The 15542-nt window shown below is 43.4% G+C and overlaps 1 protein-coding gene and 1 pseudogene across 1 annotated transcript; both read left to right on the forward strand.

The window, feature by feature from the left end:
- The first annotated feature begins 1604 nt into the window (after positions 1-1604).
- On the forward strand, positions 1605-6386 carry LOC147268050 (amphoterin-induced protein 1-like). Its single transcript, XM_086200754.1, has 2 exons — positions 1605-1870; positions 2205-6386. The coding sequence occupies exon 2, from the start codon at positions 2261-2263 to the stop codon at positions 3800-3802; it is 1542 nt and encodes a 513-aa protein (XP_086056880.1). The 5' UTR covers positions 1605-1870; positions 2205-2260; the 3' UTR covers positions 3803-6386.
- A 2650-nt stretch (positions 6387-9036) lies between these two features.
- Positions 9037-15213, forward strand: LOC147268051 (RNA-binding protein 15 pseudogene; annotated as a pseudogene).
- Positions 15214-15542: the final 329 nt, after the last annotated feature.

A 15542-nucleotide genomic window follows, 5' to 3' on the forward strand; every position in this document is an offset into this window, starting at 1 on the left:
CTTGTCTGCACTTACTTGTTTGTACTTATTTTTATGCCTTGTTGCCAGGGAGTGGAGGCATGGACCAGAGGCTTTATGTCTTCTGATTGTCCATCTCTACATCCGTCCCATTTTTATTTACATGATCTCTGAAAGGAGTTTCTTTTAATTTGGTACAAACATCACTGGGACTACAAGATGACGTGATGAAACAGATTGGTGGTTAAAGGTCAAGGTCACTGTCACCTCATGCGTATGCGATTCATCAGGAAACCTCTGACTGAATTTCTTCAAATAGGAAAGGTGTTGGTGACAATTGCACATCCTGGAAGGATACAACTCTTATATTCCTTGTATTCTGAACCGCTTTTTATTGTCAAGCTGCCTGCTGATTAGACTTACATTTCTATGTCCTATATTCTTATTCTATCTTATCCTCATCACCTTTACTGATTCTATTCTTCCAAACATTCCTGTTTCATTTTCTTCGCGGTTACTGATGTTGCACTGGAGTTCTGCTTCGGATACAGATCCAGAGCCAGACTCAGAGCCAGATCCAGAGCCAGACCAAGCCTGGACCTCAACAACACCTAGCTGGTGACCAACTTTGTTAAGACATTGATGTTTGCTTAATTTCTTGATGAAATGTCAGAGGGACAAAACCCCACACCAGAGTCAATTCAATGTGACATAGCAATGACACCTGATGTTGATATTTTGATGGTTTAAAAAAATCTGACCTCCATAAAATACGTAAAACATCACCTATTGCACAAGAAGGGCCCACGGGAAGATTATGTACACAATGACAGATTGAAGATAGCATAAAGGATTAATGATTTTAAAAAGAAGAAATGATTGCTTGTAGTTGTGGTCACCACTCTATCCTGAGACTGTGTTTAAAGAGCTTCATCAGGACAACTGGACTCTGCAGTTTATGTTAATGTGGGCTGATCTGCTGCTGCATCATGTCCCTGCTGATGCTAAAGACTGCTGCTGCTGCTAAAGACTGCTGCTGCTGCAGCTCCAATACACGCGCGCGCGCGCACGCACGCACACACACACACTCAGGTGCGCGCGCATTAAGCCTGCCCTTCACCAGAGTAAGAAGACGAACCAGGACGGAAGGACTTCGTCATTAACGTCATAATTGCCATCACAAGATAATGTGGCCTTGAAGGGAAAAGAAATTAATCCGTCCCAGAAGAACTGCCCCCCCCCCCCCCCCCCGCTCGCCCCCAACAAAGGACATCAACAAGCCTCACCCTGGAAGGTCGAAGCTCAATCGATTATATACATATATGTATATATATATACATATATATATATACATATATACATATATATATATATATACACACACACACACACACACACACACATATATATATACGTGTGTGTGTATATATATATATACACACATATATACACATATATATATACACATATATATATACATATATATATATAAAATTCTGAACTAATATCATGTTCCTTTGATTCACAGCAAAATAAAGAGTTTTTTCACTCGTTCCTGTTTAATATTTGTAGAATTAAACTTATTTCTTTTTATGACTGCGTCACGTGTAAATTGAGAGAGAGAGTGAGTGAGGGAGAGAGAGGAGGGGACGTAAAACACACAGACAGACACAAACACACACACACACACCTCTCCACTGCTGTTCGCGCGCCGCAGATCAACTAACAGTTGGGTGCGTTTCCTCACCAGCAAAGACCGCAGACCGGCTGTTCCGGTCATCTGGTGCTGCTGCACAGTGATCGCCCGACAGACACGACTGCCGCGGCTGCTATGAGGAGGATGGTACCGTCCTGGAGCGGCTCTCCTACGATGCTGGACTGTTGAAGACTCTTTATCTCTGCAACGGAAAAGGTAAGGCATCGACGGGACGTTTGTGTCTGCTGCATGGGACACATGTATCTGCCTGAGTGCGGAGATCTGATTACCGGAAGATGGAAACAAATAAGAATCATGCTTCTTTATCGCGCATTTTATGATTATTATTCTTGATTGATTTAAGCTATTTCAATTACATTTATTTAGTTTATTTTTGCTGAGCAAACAGAACTTTTTGACTGTGACGGGGCTGCTGCAGTGCACCCCTGAGAGTATCAGAGCATGAGCTGCTGCAAGCTATACATCATGTATTTTATTATCTCATTAAAGCGATGACATCACATCTTTCATTTTCAATCTGTCCTTGCAGCTCCATGACCCTCAACTGTGAAGACAAGGTCTACTATTGTGTAAGAGCTTGACATCATGAGGAGGTTGTTTTGCTTTCCCCACCACGCCACCGAGGCAGCAATGAGGAGACGCAGCTTCTTCACACTTCTACCTCTGGCTTTGTTACTGCCAACATTTGGAGTCAGTGGGCAGTTAATAGGAAGCCCCCTAGACTGCAGAAAGACGTGTGTGTGTGCCAGCAACATAGTCAGTTGCTCCAAGGTGAATCTAACTAATGTCCCCACAGCTCTCCCACAGTATACAGCCGTGCTGGACCTCAGCTTCAACTCCATCAATAGACTTCGTGCTGAGTGGACCCCCTTCAAACTCAGCAGGCTACACACTCTCCTGCTCAACAACAATGGCCTCACCTTTCTCTCCTCTGAGGCGTTTGTGTATGTGACGGGGCTGCGTTACCTGGATCTTTCCTCCAATGGCCTTTGCCTGCTAGATGAGTTCATATTCGAGCCACTGGAGCAACTTGAGGTGCTGCTGCTTTATAAGAACCATATCTCACAGATAGACCGCACCGCCTTCTCTGGCCTCATCAACCTGCAGAGGCTCTACCTGAGTCACAACCAGATCTCACGCTTTCCCCTGGAGCTGGTGAAGGAGCGGAGCCGCTTAGAAAGTCTCCGACTGCTGGATGTCTCCTCCAACCGAATCAAAGTACTGCCCCTCCATGAGCTTCAAGGTCTGCCTGCCTGGATCAAAAATGGACTGTACTTCCACAACAATTCTCTCCCCTGCACCTGTGAGCTGTATGACATGATGGCCCGCTGGCACCTGAAGGAGCTCAGCTCTGCCACTGACTTTAGGGGTGACCACAAATGTGTCCTGCAGGTCTCACAGAAAGAAAAAGTGCCCACTCTGGATTTAAACAAGGCCTATTTGAACTGCAGTGAGGTCAAAATCATGGATGAAGAAGCGTATCTGGAGCAGTTCCTGGTCCTGGATTGTGACACCAGGCAGAAGGACGTGGTGAAGAGCTGGACACTGCCAGGAAATGTCTCAGTGTCTCCAGCTAATAAGACTGCTGTGATGCTTCCTGAAGGCAACCTCCAGATTGGACCCCTGCAGGTAGAGGACTCAGGGGTCTACATCTGCCATGCCACTGGCGTCTCCCTCAATGAGACCCTGTATTTTACCGTGGTGGTGTTTAACTCCACCATGAGTGGCGGGCTGGAGAACATGAAGACGGCCTACACCACCCTGGTGGCTTGCCTGGTTAGTGTAGTCATGGTCCTTGTCTACCTCTACCTCACACCCTGCCAGTGCGCATGTTGTCCGGGTCAGGGTCTGGAGAAAAATGACCCCACAGGTAGTCTTCACTCCTCAACTGTCAGCATCTCTCAAGCAAACGAGGGGATCGGGCAAGACGGGGACGACGGTGGAGGCAGGGACTTCTCTTACAGACATGTGCCCTTCCTGGAAACCAAGGACCAGCTCGAGCAGAACGGGAGGTTGAACCCAATAGGTGAGGAAGACGAGGAGTGGCAGGAGCAAAAGACAAAGAGAAGGGGGTCTGATGAACAATCCGTCAGCTCTGTGTGCTCCGATACCCCCATGGTGGTGTAAATGTTCGTAAGAGGCTGCAAGCTTAGACGGTGGTGGCTCTGTCTAAGCTTTTTACTCCAAACAAAGTAAAAGCTTTGGCCAGCTGATGTAGCAGCACATGCTGTTTGTAAGAGATTGATTACTCGTGCAATACCCTCATATATTAACATTGGTTAGAGTGAAATGAATGCATTTATCTCACGTAGAATTGAATTTATATCACTTCACCGTGCAACGGTGGCATTGCCGAGTCTTTTAATGTTACATTCCTTTTTAGGTTTAGTTAAACTTATGCCTGAACACTAGAATTACTTCCATGCAGTTTATTTCTACATTATTTTAAAGTTTCAGTGTCATTTAAGCTAAAGAAATAGCTGCCCTGAAGAGTTTCAAAATATTACTACTTAATATTACTTTAACTCTTTTTTTAAATTAATGCTGTTTGCACTGCCGGTTTGCTTTACAATCACATGAGGTTTTATCATAATCATAGAATCGGCACCTCATTTTTTTTTGTGTGATACCTTTTTGTTGTAATTCAGTTTATTCTGGCTCTAACTAATTGATTTTAATTGATATTTAAATTTTTTATTTATTTATTTATTTATTTTTGCTGTAACAATAAAGAAAGAAGGAAAAAAAATAAAGTCAAATATAGCCAGAGGCAATTACTCATATTAAATAGAAGCAAACAGACGAAACTCTAATTACTGAAAGTGATCTAGTTTCTTTACATCAATTGAAACAGGTTTACTCCCCATGCAAGAACAAAGTAACACATTTCAAGCATGATTAATTTTCATTATGAAATAATAATAATAATAATAAGGAATGTATTTTGTTTATTTGAGTCAAGCTTTATTTAACAGAGACAGCACACATAACCCTATATTTTAGTGCACACTTCAGTGTCTGTGCTGTTAGAATCATATATTTATGTTCGAATGCACCTATACTATGATAAGGGCATCATATAGTTTCATCAGGAACTGAATCTCACTCCTGCTCTCCTAATAATGACATCATTATCAGGGCATTGTTGCCATTATTGTGACAGATTTTAGCCCAGCTTCTGTAGCTTCAATTGCATGGAAGGACTGTATTAATAATCATACAAATTTATGTTTTCTAAGTGGATTTCATGTTATTCAGTTTAAATTATTTGATACTGGTAACATAAATGTACATCCTCCCATTTTTTTGAGAGTTAAGCATTGCCCCGGGGACAGAAATGAGATTGGGCACCAACTTCTGAAAGTGTCCCGGCTTTAGTGCCAAACCCTGAGCAAATTAGCAAATTCCGGCGGGACATGTAGCAGTCTCATAAACAGGGTTAGAAATAGCAGGCTGCCTGAAACAGAGGAAGTGTAAATACAGAAGAACAGCTACACAACAGATTCCTTGATTCCCAATAGTTTTATATTGTGGGCTCATTGCTCAAAATTCATCATCATCATCATCTTAAAGTCAAGTTTTGATGAGTCATTCTCAAAGAACATAGTTTCTAGTGACACTGCCACTACGAACATACAAAACAATACAAAAGTAATATGATAACAACCCACATGTCACATCCATCACAAGTTAGCAGTGAAGAAACTTAAGAGCAGAAACTCATTAATGTTGTAGCAATATTCGGTTCTTTTATTTTGAAGGAACACTTAATCCTTTGTCTTTGTGGCACATTTCCAAGCTAATTTCAGTTCATTTATTTGAGTTTAAATGTCAAAACATTGTGATCTACCAGTATTATGATGTAGCAACTTCTAAAAAGGGACACTTATCTACTCTGTGCTAATGCTGTACCTCTCTGTGTTTTCTCTGGAACTTACTTATAACCAAAGACTGTTTTAAACTGTTAGTCTGTATGTTCAGTGCTTTGTCAAGTGATATGTGATGTTAGCTGCTGTGTCACAAATGTCCTCCTGTTGTACTTCCTTATTTGTTGTATTGTCTCTGTTATGCTCCTGTGCTTCCATTTCATAAACTACAAAAAAAAAAAAAAAAAGGCAACAAAATGTGAAATCTGTCCACGTAAGATCAATGCGTTTAATCCATTCAGTCCAGATGTGTGAGGACAAGTGGTGTGATCTTTAGAGACTAAGGCCTGGCTTCAGCTTGCTCAGTAACACAGATGTCTGCTGGCTTATGTTCCTGTATTACACCGATACAGAAAGCCTGATCACTTGAGAGTGAAACAGGAGACCACACAGATCGCTGGAGCAGAAACTAGGGAGTCGTATTTATGTCCCTCAGACTTACTTTCTTCTGGCAACGTTTTGGGGTTACTCTTTTTTCTGTCCTAATATGGATTGTTCACCACAGGATCTCCCTCCGGAGTGAACCATCTAGTTTACTTTCCTCTCATCTGTATTATTTAAGCCTCAAACAACTGAAATCTCACGGTAGCCATAAGTATTTGCTGATTTCATATATCGGTTTTAGATTCTCAGCGTGGCGAATGTAAAGTTTCATCATTTAAAGTTCCTTTTTTGTGCAGAAATCGATCAGTTATTAGTGGGAAAGCTGTAGCTCTGCCAATCCTCCTGGCTGGATGAATGATTGAAGAGGTGTGCAATGATGTTGCTGCAGTCTAAGGTTACCTTATTTACCCCCAATCCAGGCAACACAAGCCAGGTGTGTGTGTGTGTGTGTGTGTGTGTGTGTGTGTGTGTGTGTGTGTGTGTGTGTGTGTGTGTGTGTGTGTGTATGTACTACATTTAACCACGTGGAAAACACAGCACAACAATACAGTGCCTAATGCCCCAGTCAGAAAGTATTTTTATCAGTGTGATTTTAAATGGTGGTTAAGTGTTCATAAGGGGTCAGATGGGGTTAAATATAGATGTTGAGCGTGTCAGTGCAAATGTTTATATGGAAATAAATCTGAATGATGCACCCCCCCCCCCATATTAAATCACAGATTATAATTAGATCAAATGCAGGGCCCTGAGGAAAATCTCAGATTACTGAATGTTACAGATGGCATGAATACAAACCAGCTCCTGTTGTCAATGAATGACTGGCATTTGGTTCTGTTTTAAAGTCTGAATTCTCCAGAAGATGACTCATCCTTTCCCCAGGCCCCTCCCAGGAGACTCTGATGAATGAAGTGACTGTTACAGTAGCTGCTGCTCATTGCGCCTGCTGCCACCTAGTGGTCATAACCGTGAGAGTAACATTTGGATTGACTATTGCTATGACAGAACTCATCTACCACAGCAACACATATTATTGTTAGTTTATCTTCAAAAACATAAATGCAGGATCATTTGCTTTACTGTAAATATGCCAAAATTAGCATTAATCATCGTCTTAATCTGTAATCCCAGGCCAGGGTTGAAATTTGCAGCCTATAATCAAGGAGCAACTCGAAAACAACAATCATGATACAACACATCAGTTTCAATAAATGCAGATGACAGGTAAACAGAATGTACACGGACAGTAATAAAGCAGTAAATCATGAATCGACAAAGCGACAAGTTACCGGGCAGCTGAAGTGAGCAGACATTACGATGACAAATGTGAGCAGCCAACAGATGGAAGTGAAGACAGACGTGAGTTAAAAACAGATATGAGCAGGAGCACAAAGGTTACAACAACACAACTGTTTCAGTGTATGCAGTTCATGGTAAGAAGGACGTGAAGGATCTCTGCAGAAGTGGAGGTACAAAGATGACTCAAATAACATAAGCACATGAAATCGAAAAAAAGACAAAAAATACGTTGTCCATGATGAAGAAAATATAGATCCTTGAGGAGTGTGGGGTTTTCTTTACCCCACTGAGATACCCTGTAAAGGGGTCAAGTGACATGCCAGGAAGGGGCAGCCCAAAAATCGTACGACAATAAACCAAGACCCTAGAAAATTGCCTCTGTTTCAGTGAGGCCAAAGGCTAAGAAAACACAGGCAGGGTGTAAAATGCTGGCACTGAAAGAACAATAAAAAAAATATGTGATTGTGCACCGCGCGGTATGCCAAGGATCTTATGCTGACTTGAAATCTTCACATATAGGATGTCAGATCCTGTTATTGCCGCTCCAAATCCATTGATCTGTGAGATATGGAGGAGCTTTACTTTACTTTACTGGCTGGTGACAGAAAGAGAGTGATAAGAGAAGCCTGCGAACAGGTGATACTTAGTATCTAACAGAGGGTATTTTCTCAGTTGTCCTGGAAAAAATGTCCCCGTGCAGTTGAAAGCCTCAGAAAAAGCCAATTTTGGACTGGAGTTAGTTTTACGCTCTACAATTACATCCTGTCACAAAATCTCTGGAAGATGAGCCCAGATGAGGAACAGGGCAAAAACCTGAGAACTTTTGTCCTTGAATATACTGGGCTGGTGCAACTGCAGGAAGCAACCACGAGGTTAGGGGAAACATTTGACTCTAAATAAATATCACCCTGTGTTGTCTTTACCCACATAAAACTACTTTTACTAGTAAGTATATAAAATCACAGATTGACAAAAATGTCATCGTAATCAGCTTTTACAAGGTTCGCGGGTCACGTCATTTCAAGAGTTTAGCAAGCATCCGGGAGGAAGAAATCAGCTTTGAAAAGAGTTTCATATCGGGACAGATTCGATGAAAGGGAAAATAAATTGTGTTTACTCACATCATCTTAAGTATTTTCTTTTTTAAAATAAATGTGCCTCTGGATCTATGTTTCATGAATTGTTATACCACTTACTAATATAAAATACTAGAGAGGGGATCAAACAACTTACTGACAACAGTAAAATGGTGAAAAGTCATTATAATTAATATAAGGCATATCTGAGAATTTCCGACAAAAACTACGTAAAAAAAAAAATCAGTGTAGCTGCACACATTCCATCATACTCCACAAAAAAGAAACAACTTAGAGAGCTAGGAAGTTAGTAATGTTAGAGAATTTCACGAATAAATCTTTAGCGCTTTGTTGAAACAGTGGCGAACCTTGTAAGACATCTGTCACACGGTTTATACTTGAACTACAGTTGTGTATTTGTACTGTAGAATCAAAGAAATGCCAGCTCCACATTGGCAGACTAATTAATAATAAGTATCTATCATTTCCAAAGAGACTAATTAACCTTCTCACATCGTGTAGGGGAGATTTGATAAATCATTCTGTTGTTTTTAATCAACTTCCAGGGCAGTCTTTGACCCCGCAGCTAACCGCACCCTTGCCGAGCATAGGCGAGTGACCTTCTGTTTAATATGACTGACTTCCCGTCAAACCAATCAGCTTGTTTCAAAAGCGAAGAGGCGGGACTTCCTGTACAGTAGTCGAAGTCTCTCAACATGGCGATTGTGTCAATCGTCTGATACTGTCGTGGAAACCGCGAGTAAGTTTAGACATTTTAGGTGGATTCACGCGGTAGAAAGGACAGTTACTGAGCTCGGAGACTCCGCACGACAGATATCGTTTCCTGGAGATGAAGGGGAAGGAGCGATCGCCGGTGAAGAAACGTTCTCGGGTGTCAGATGATAGCAGAGACAGAGGAAGCAACTCCAGCGGCAAGAAGACCGGAGCCCTGTTGACTGTTACAAGCAGCAACGGTAACAGTTCGGCTGTAAGCGGCGCTTCATCCAGGAGAAGCTTAAATCATGAGAAAAGAGACGTGAGGGATGCACATACGTCGTCCGTTCGAAGTGCTTATGATTACGGACCCGTGTTGGGGAACAAGCCGCACGGTGGCGACAGCGCCACGGAGACTTCCAGGTCCGACTCACGGCCTCCTGCAAACTCGGAAAGTGAGTACAAGACTCTCAAAATAAGTGAGCTGGGCTCTCAGCTTAACGATGAAGAGATAGAAGACGGACTCTTTCACGAGTTTAAGAAGTTCGGTGACGTCAGTATTAAAATGAGTCGAGAGAACGACGAACGGGTGGCGTTCGTGAACTTCCGGAGAGCCGAAGACGCTCGGGCGGCCAAACACGCGCGCGGCAGGCTGGTGTTGTACGACCGGCCGCTGAGGATCGATACGGTTTACCTGAGCCGACGGAGGAGCCGCTCTCCGGTGTCTAAAGACAACTTCCCCGCTGGACACAGGCATCTCCATCCGCAGAGGCCGCTGTCTCCCGGGCTGGCGTACAGAGACCTCCGACTACAGCAGTTGGCGCTGGGCCGCCACACCCCTCCTCACCTCAGAGATCTTTCTGTGTATGACGCCAGGAGTCGACAACCGTTCATCCCTGAAAGTATTGTTTTCCGTGATGAGGAACTGACGACCCCTGAGAATGACCAGAGGGCCAACAGGACTTTGTTTCTGGGTAACCTGGACGTCAGTGTGACTGAGAGTGACCTGAGGAGGGTGTTCGACAGATTTGGGGTGATAACAGAGGTGGATATAAAGCGAGCAGCTCGGGGCCAGAGCAACACTTATGGGTTCATCAAGTTTGAAAACCTTGACATGGCTCACCGTGCCAAATTAGCGATGTCAGGGAAAGTGGTTGGTCGTAACCCCATTAAAATTGGCTATGGTAAACCTACACCCACTAACAGACTGTGGGTAGGGGGCCTAGGACCCTGGGTGCCTCTCACAGCTCTGGCCAAAGAGTTTGACCGTTTTGGCACCATTCGGAATATAGACTACAGGAAAGGGGAGGTGTGGGCTTATATTCAGTATGAAAGCCTGGATGCTGCTCAGGCTGCTTGCAATCACATGCGAGGCTTCCCACTTGGCGGCCCCGACCGGAGACTCAGGGTGGACTTTGCCAACGCAGAGCACCGCTACCAGCCGCAGCAGCAGTATGTGCAGCTGCCCCTCCCTCTGCCACACTATGATTTGGTCTCTGAGCCTTTTGCCCACCGCCTCGCTGACTCGGTGAGGGTGAGGTCCCCTCCGATACCTGCTCGCTTCCGAGACCGGGATCTCTTCTCCCCTGCTGAATGGTCTGGCCTGAGCGTCCACGACAGGATGAGAGGTAGTGGCTTTGAACCAATAGAACGCCTGGAGAGACATTCCTGTGACAGCTGGTCAGTAGAACGTGAGTGGGAGTTGCAAAGCACTCGCAAAAGAAGACATTTGGATGAAGGGTGGCGGCTGGACTGCTCACCTGACAGCAGTGACTATGGTCAGCGCCGCCATGGCAGCTCACTAGAGCGCAGCCCTGGAGGGAGCAGCAAAGATGGGGGGCGATATAGTGATCCTGAATGCCTGCCTCGCTCTGGCAGAGCCTCCCCTGTCAGAGAGCGACAGATTAGCCAAGACACTGGCTTGGGCAACAAGAAAAGAAGAACTCTTAGCCCAGAGAAGGACCGTAAACGGAAAGCTTGTGACTTGGCTAAGAGCCCAGCGAGGAAGGTGGAACAGCCTCCGTCCTCCTCAGACTCCTCCTCTAAGCCTGATCAGCAGTTGAAACAGGGAGCAGGAGTAGAGAAACTGAGTCAGGTGTGGCAGGGCGTCCTCCTGCTAAAGAACAGCAGCTTCCCCACGTCCTTGCACCTGCTGGATGGCAATGTGGCGGCGGCTACCAGTCTGCTGGTGAAGGGCTCCGACGGTGGCCAAGTGTCCGAGCTGAAGATCACCCAGCGTCTGCGCCTGGACCAGCCCAAGCTGGACGAAGTTTCTCGTCGCATCAAGGCCGTCGGCTCAAACGGATACTCCATCCTCCTCGCCATGCCTGCAAAACCCGAGGACGGAGGGGCTCAGGACGCCAGCAACTCCATGGAGAGACCACTGAAGAACCTGGTCTCCTATCTGAAGCAGAAGGAGGCAGCCGGCATCATCACCCTCCCTGTGGGGGGCAGCCATGACAAGGATCATGGAGGAGTCCTGCAAGCTTTCCCTCCCTGTGAGTTCTCTGAGCAGTTCTTGGATGCCTCTGCCAAAGCCTTTGCCAAAACCGACGACAGCTACCTGGTGATGGTTATTATCAGGGGCGCCTCATGAGAAACACGGAAGCGTCTGAAGAACTATTGTAATGTGAGATACGAAAAGAAAAATCACGGTAACGAAGCAGGATACCAGGTTTTCTGCTATTTACAATACTTGAAAGGTACTTGGCTGAGAGTGGTGAAGAGCAAGCTCGGTTTCTGTCAGTCAGTAAGATGATGCCTTACGTCATTGAAAAATTCAGTTCTATAGAAAAAAAACAACAACCTTTCTTTAAGAAAGAATTGAAGGTCCACAGCAGTTGCCAGATGTCACTTCTAGATCTAATCGATGACTCCGTAGTAACAATATTTGTACAACAAGGCCAGAAAAGATCCCACTCATGTACAATATATATTTTTAATTAATTCTTAGCGAAATCTAAAGCTTTACTCATCGATATTCTTCATGTGCATCTGTATTACTTTTTGCTGAACAAGTAAAAAAATACTTCCTTATCCAAAGTATGTGACCACTTCCTGTTTTATGGCGATATATAAGATCACAACTAATGTTTCATTTGTCATATATATATATATATATATATATATATATATATATATATATATATATATATATATATATATAAAAAATGTCTGGCCTACACAGATTATTTTTCATAATTGACAAATATAATTATACATATGCGTGTTAAAGATGATAGCATAAAATGAATTCTGGTGGTTGTGTGACATTACAAGGTGAAATTCCCACAGTTTCCACAGGGGGTGGACACAAGCACGTTTTCGGTCAGATTCATTTGAACTGTTTGCGATTTTTTTCTCATTGCCTGATTTGTTACATTGGACAGCAGTACATTTTATTATTATTATTATAATTATTATTATAATTATTATAGGGGCAACAGTTTATTTCAATTTTTCTCTGCTAATTGATCATTTTGATTTTTTAACGTAGCAGAAAATAGCGCCGGAGGGGGAAAAAAAGTTTTTCAAAAAAATTCCCATCTCTAAATCTGAGGTTCGCTTCGAATTTTGCAGAAACTGGAACTAATCCAGATGTTAACAGTGGTTTGCTGGCTGACTGATCATTTACAGTAATTTCAGCTCTCATGGACGATTTCAATGGCCCGATTGTGTCCTCCCCTTATTAATGACTCACATTCAGTTTGATTTGTTTCCATCCTCCATTTTTGTTCTGATGTTTATGTTTGACAAATGCATGTACTGTAAAACAAAGATGATGTCAGCGTAAACTCCTTAATTTTATGTATTTGGTGCACATTTCTGATCAGGACTCCGTCATTAGAATTATCAATCCGTGGACTCGTGAATGAATTGGAAGTGAAGGGTAGCCACATGCCTTCCCTCCAGAGGACTGTTAATGATTGCTCTTCATGCTCTTTGTTTCAAATGGAAGGAGAAAAAAAAGTGTGTGTGCTGTAAACTCAGGATATCTGGAGACAGAAATGGAGAACGTCACGGGCCTAAGAAGTTTACCTAACTGTCAGAAAACAAATCGCAAAGTGCACTTCATAGATTTTGTCTCAATAAATTTACTCATTCCTGGGAAACTCAAGTGCTTCGGAAGACAACTTTTGTGACCTTTTTCTGTGCTTGGAATTTGTCTATCAAACTCTTGACGGTTTTGACAGCGGGAGGCTTCCGAGCAGAGCGGGAGAGTACGCGTGTTTGCGTTGTTGTTGATCATCTTTTGTTGAATGACGCCTTTGTGAAGAGATTTTCATGTGACGGTTGAGAAAAAACAAACAACAAATTGGGCAGATTTGTATTTTCCAGTCAGCCTGCGAGGGTGAGTCACTGATTTAGTGGCTGATACCCGCAGAGAGTTCGTCTGCCTGGTTTGTCATTCAACTTCTGCGAAAGGTCACTGAGGTCGCCTGCATCTGTAGGCCTCAGCAGGAGATCATCATCCTCATCATCATCATCATCATCATCTGGCTCTGGGAGCAGTCTTCACTTGTGTGGTCACTCGTCGAGCTCCTCCCGTAACAGAGGTTGAAACGACATCCGCCTCATCCACCTGGTTTTCCATCAACTGGAGCGGAAGATCTCAGGGAACCTCTAGTGAGGATGCTTTTATTTTGAAATGATTATGTGCCAAACAAACAAAGAGTTTCCTGCCACTGTGGGTGGGATCTACCTGGTGGAGACGACGCTCCTGCTCATAGCTGACTATTCTGGGTTCATCTCCAGACACAAGGGATCTGACTGGCCTCACTGGTGGCCCCGGGTGGGGTGGGGGGGCTGGCTAGCCGTGACTCGGACCTGAGACTTCCTGGAGCTGTGGCACTGACCAACTCCTCAGGTAACGTGCCAGCTGACTCAGGTATGTAGAACCTGCCAAAACTGAGAAGAAATTGATGCACTTTCTCCAATTTCATTGTGATTCTTGTGCACTTGAACAAGATCCTTTTTGTGTAATGGTGACTGCCGATCAAACTTTATTTGCATAGCAATCTCAATGCAGGTCGGTGCAGTTTAGAGGTCCTCACCGATGACTAGAGCGAGGTGACAAAAGGGTCATAAAATACTTTAAAAAACTGCTGATATTTGTACAAGGCGATTCAAATAACCTGTAGATGGATAAGTTAGAGGAACTGCGTTCATAGATTTGAAGGCAGAAAAATTCATGAGAAAATAGTTTGGTCAACGCAGAACTAAAAACTGGAAGAAAATCAATTCAAAATACAAGCCAGAACAAATGCATAGAGCTTATAAATTAAAGTAGCACTAAACTTTATTCTTTCAAAACAAGTGGGGGGGGGGGAATAATTTATTAACTATCAAAATAAAATGAGACTCTGGTAAATTTACTATTTAGTTGTTGGGAGATCTTGCAACACAGTGGATCACATCTGTGTTGAGGGACACGTGTCTCGATGAGCATTTTTTTTAAGAGTAAAAGTGTAACTGTTAAAGTTTATTGGTGGGACCGTGGATGCGGGAAGCTGCTGGTTGCACTGGAAGCTGAATTCTTCGCTCTCAGTAGCTACAGAAGGTTACAACACACTTTATATACCGTTTATGTACCTTTCGATACTGACACATTGGCCCAGCAGGACAGAGGGTGTCTTAAATGTGAGCTGGTCATAACTATGATGATGAGTGTTTCAGACGACCACGTCAACACAGACACTTCTCCGCTGAAATCGGACACTTCAAGAAATCCACCCGTCAAGTATTGGTGAGTACAGATTTTTTGTTGTTTTTTTTAATGTGCTTGTGTCACATTTATCAGTCACATGATGAGAGTAAATTGTGTTTGATTCCTTGTTGAATAAAGGCAGCTATTCTGAACCTTTCTATCTGATGCGACCTCATCTTTGTGACATCCCATTTAATGAATCATTTGAAATTAGCAGGATGTTTTTGAATGGGGTTTTTTTTTTTGGTCTCCCAGTCCTCCAGAGGGCAGAGTTGGGTGGAGAACCTGAACAGAGGGGAATATAATGTGATGTACAGTATTTGTCGTGTCAGGTGATGTGATCGGCTGATCCAGTTGTTTGACAGATGAGGAATGAGTGAAGGAACACAGAGCAAACAATAAGTGAATAAACGTGCAGGAACTGATGTCGTTATTGCTGCTTTATTCAGGGATCACTGATGAAAAAGAAGGAGAATTGGGGGGGGGGGGGCAGACACTCAGAAAACATGAGGGGAGCTCCATGAGAGGACACAATATAGATGGAATGCAGCTAAATTGTTTTGAAGGTACGATACGTGTGGAATCTAAGGACTTTTTTTCCTGAACAAATTCCTTAATATATCAGGGACAGCTGAGAATATGCACACACGTGTGTACATATATACACATATATATGTACATATATACGCATATGTGTGTACATATATACGCATATGTGTGTACATATATACGCATATGTGTGTACATATATACGCATATGTGTG

The sequence above is a fragment of the Aulostomus chinensis genome, chromosome 3 (assembly GCF_037954235.1).
Source record: "Aulostomus chinensis isolate RoL2024-O1b breed Wild chromosome 3, RoL_Achi_v1.0, whole genome shotgun sequence".
NCBI lineage: Eukaryota > Metazoa > Chordata > Actinopteri > Syngnathiformes > Aulostomidae > Aulostomus > Aulostomus chinensis.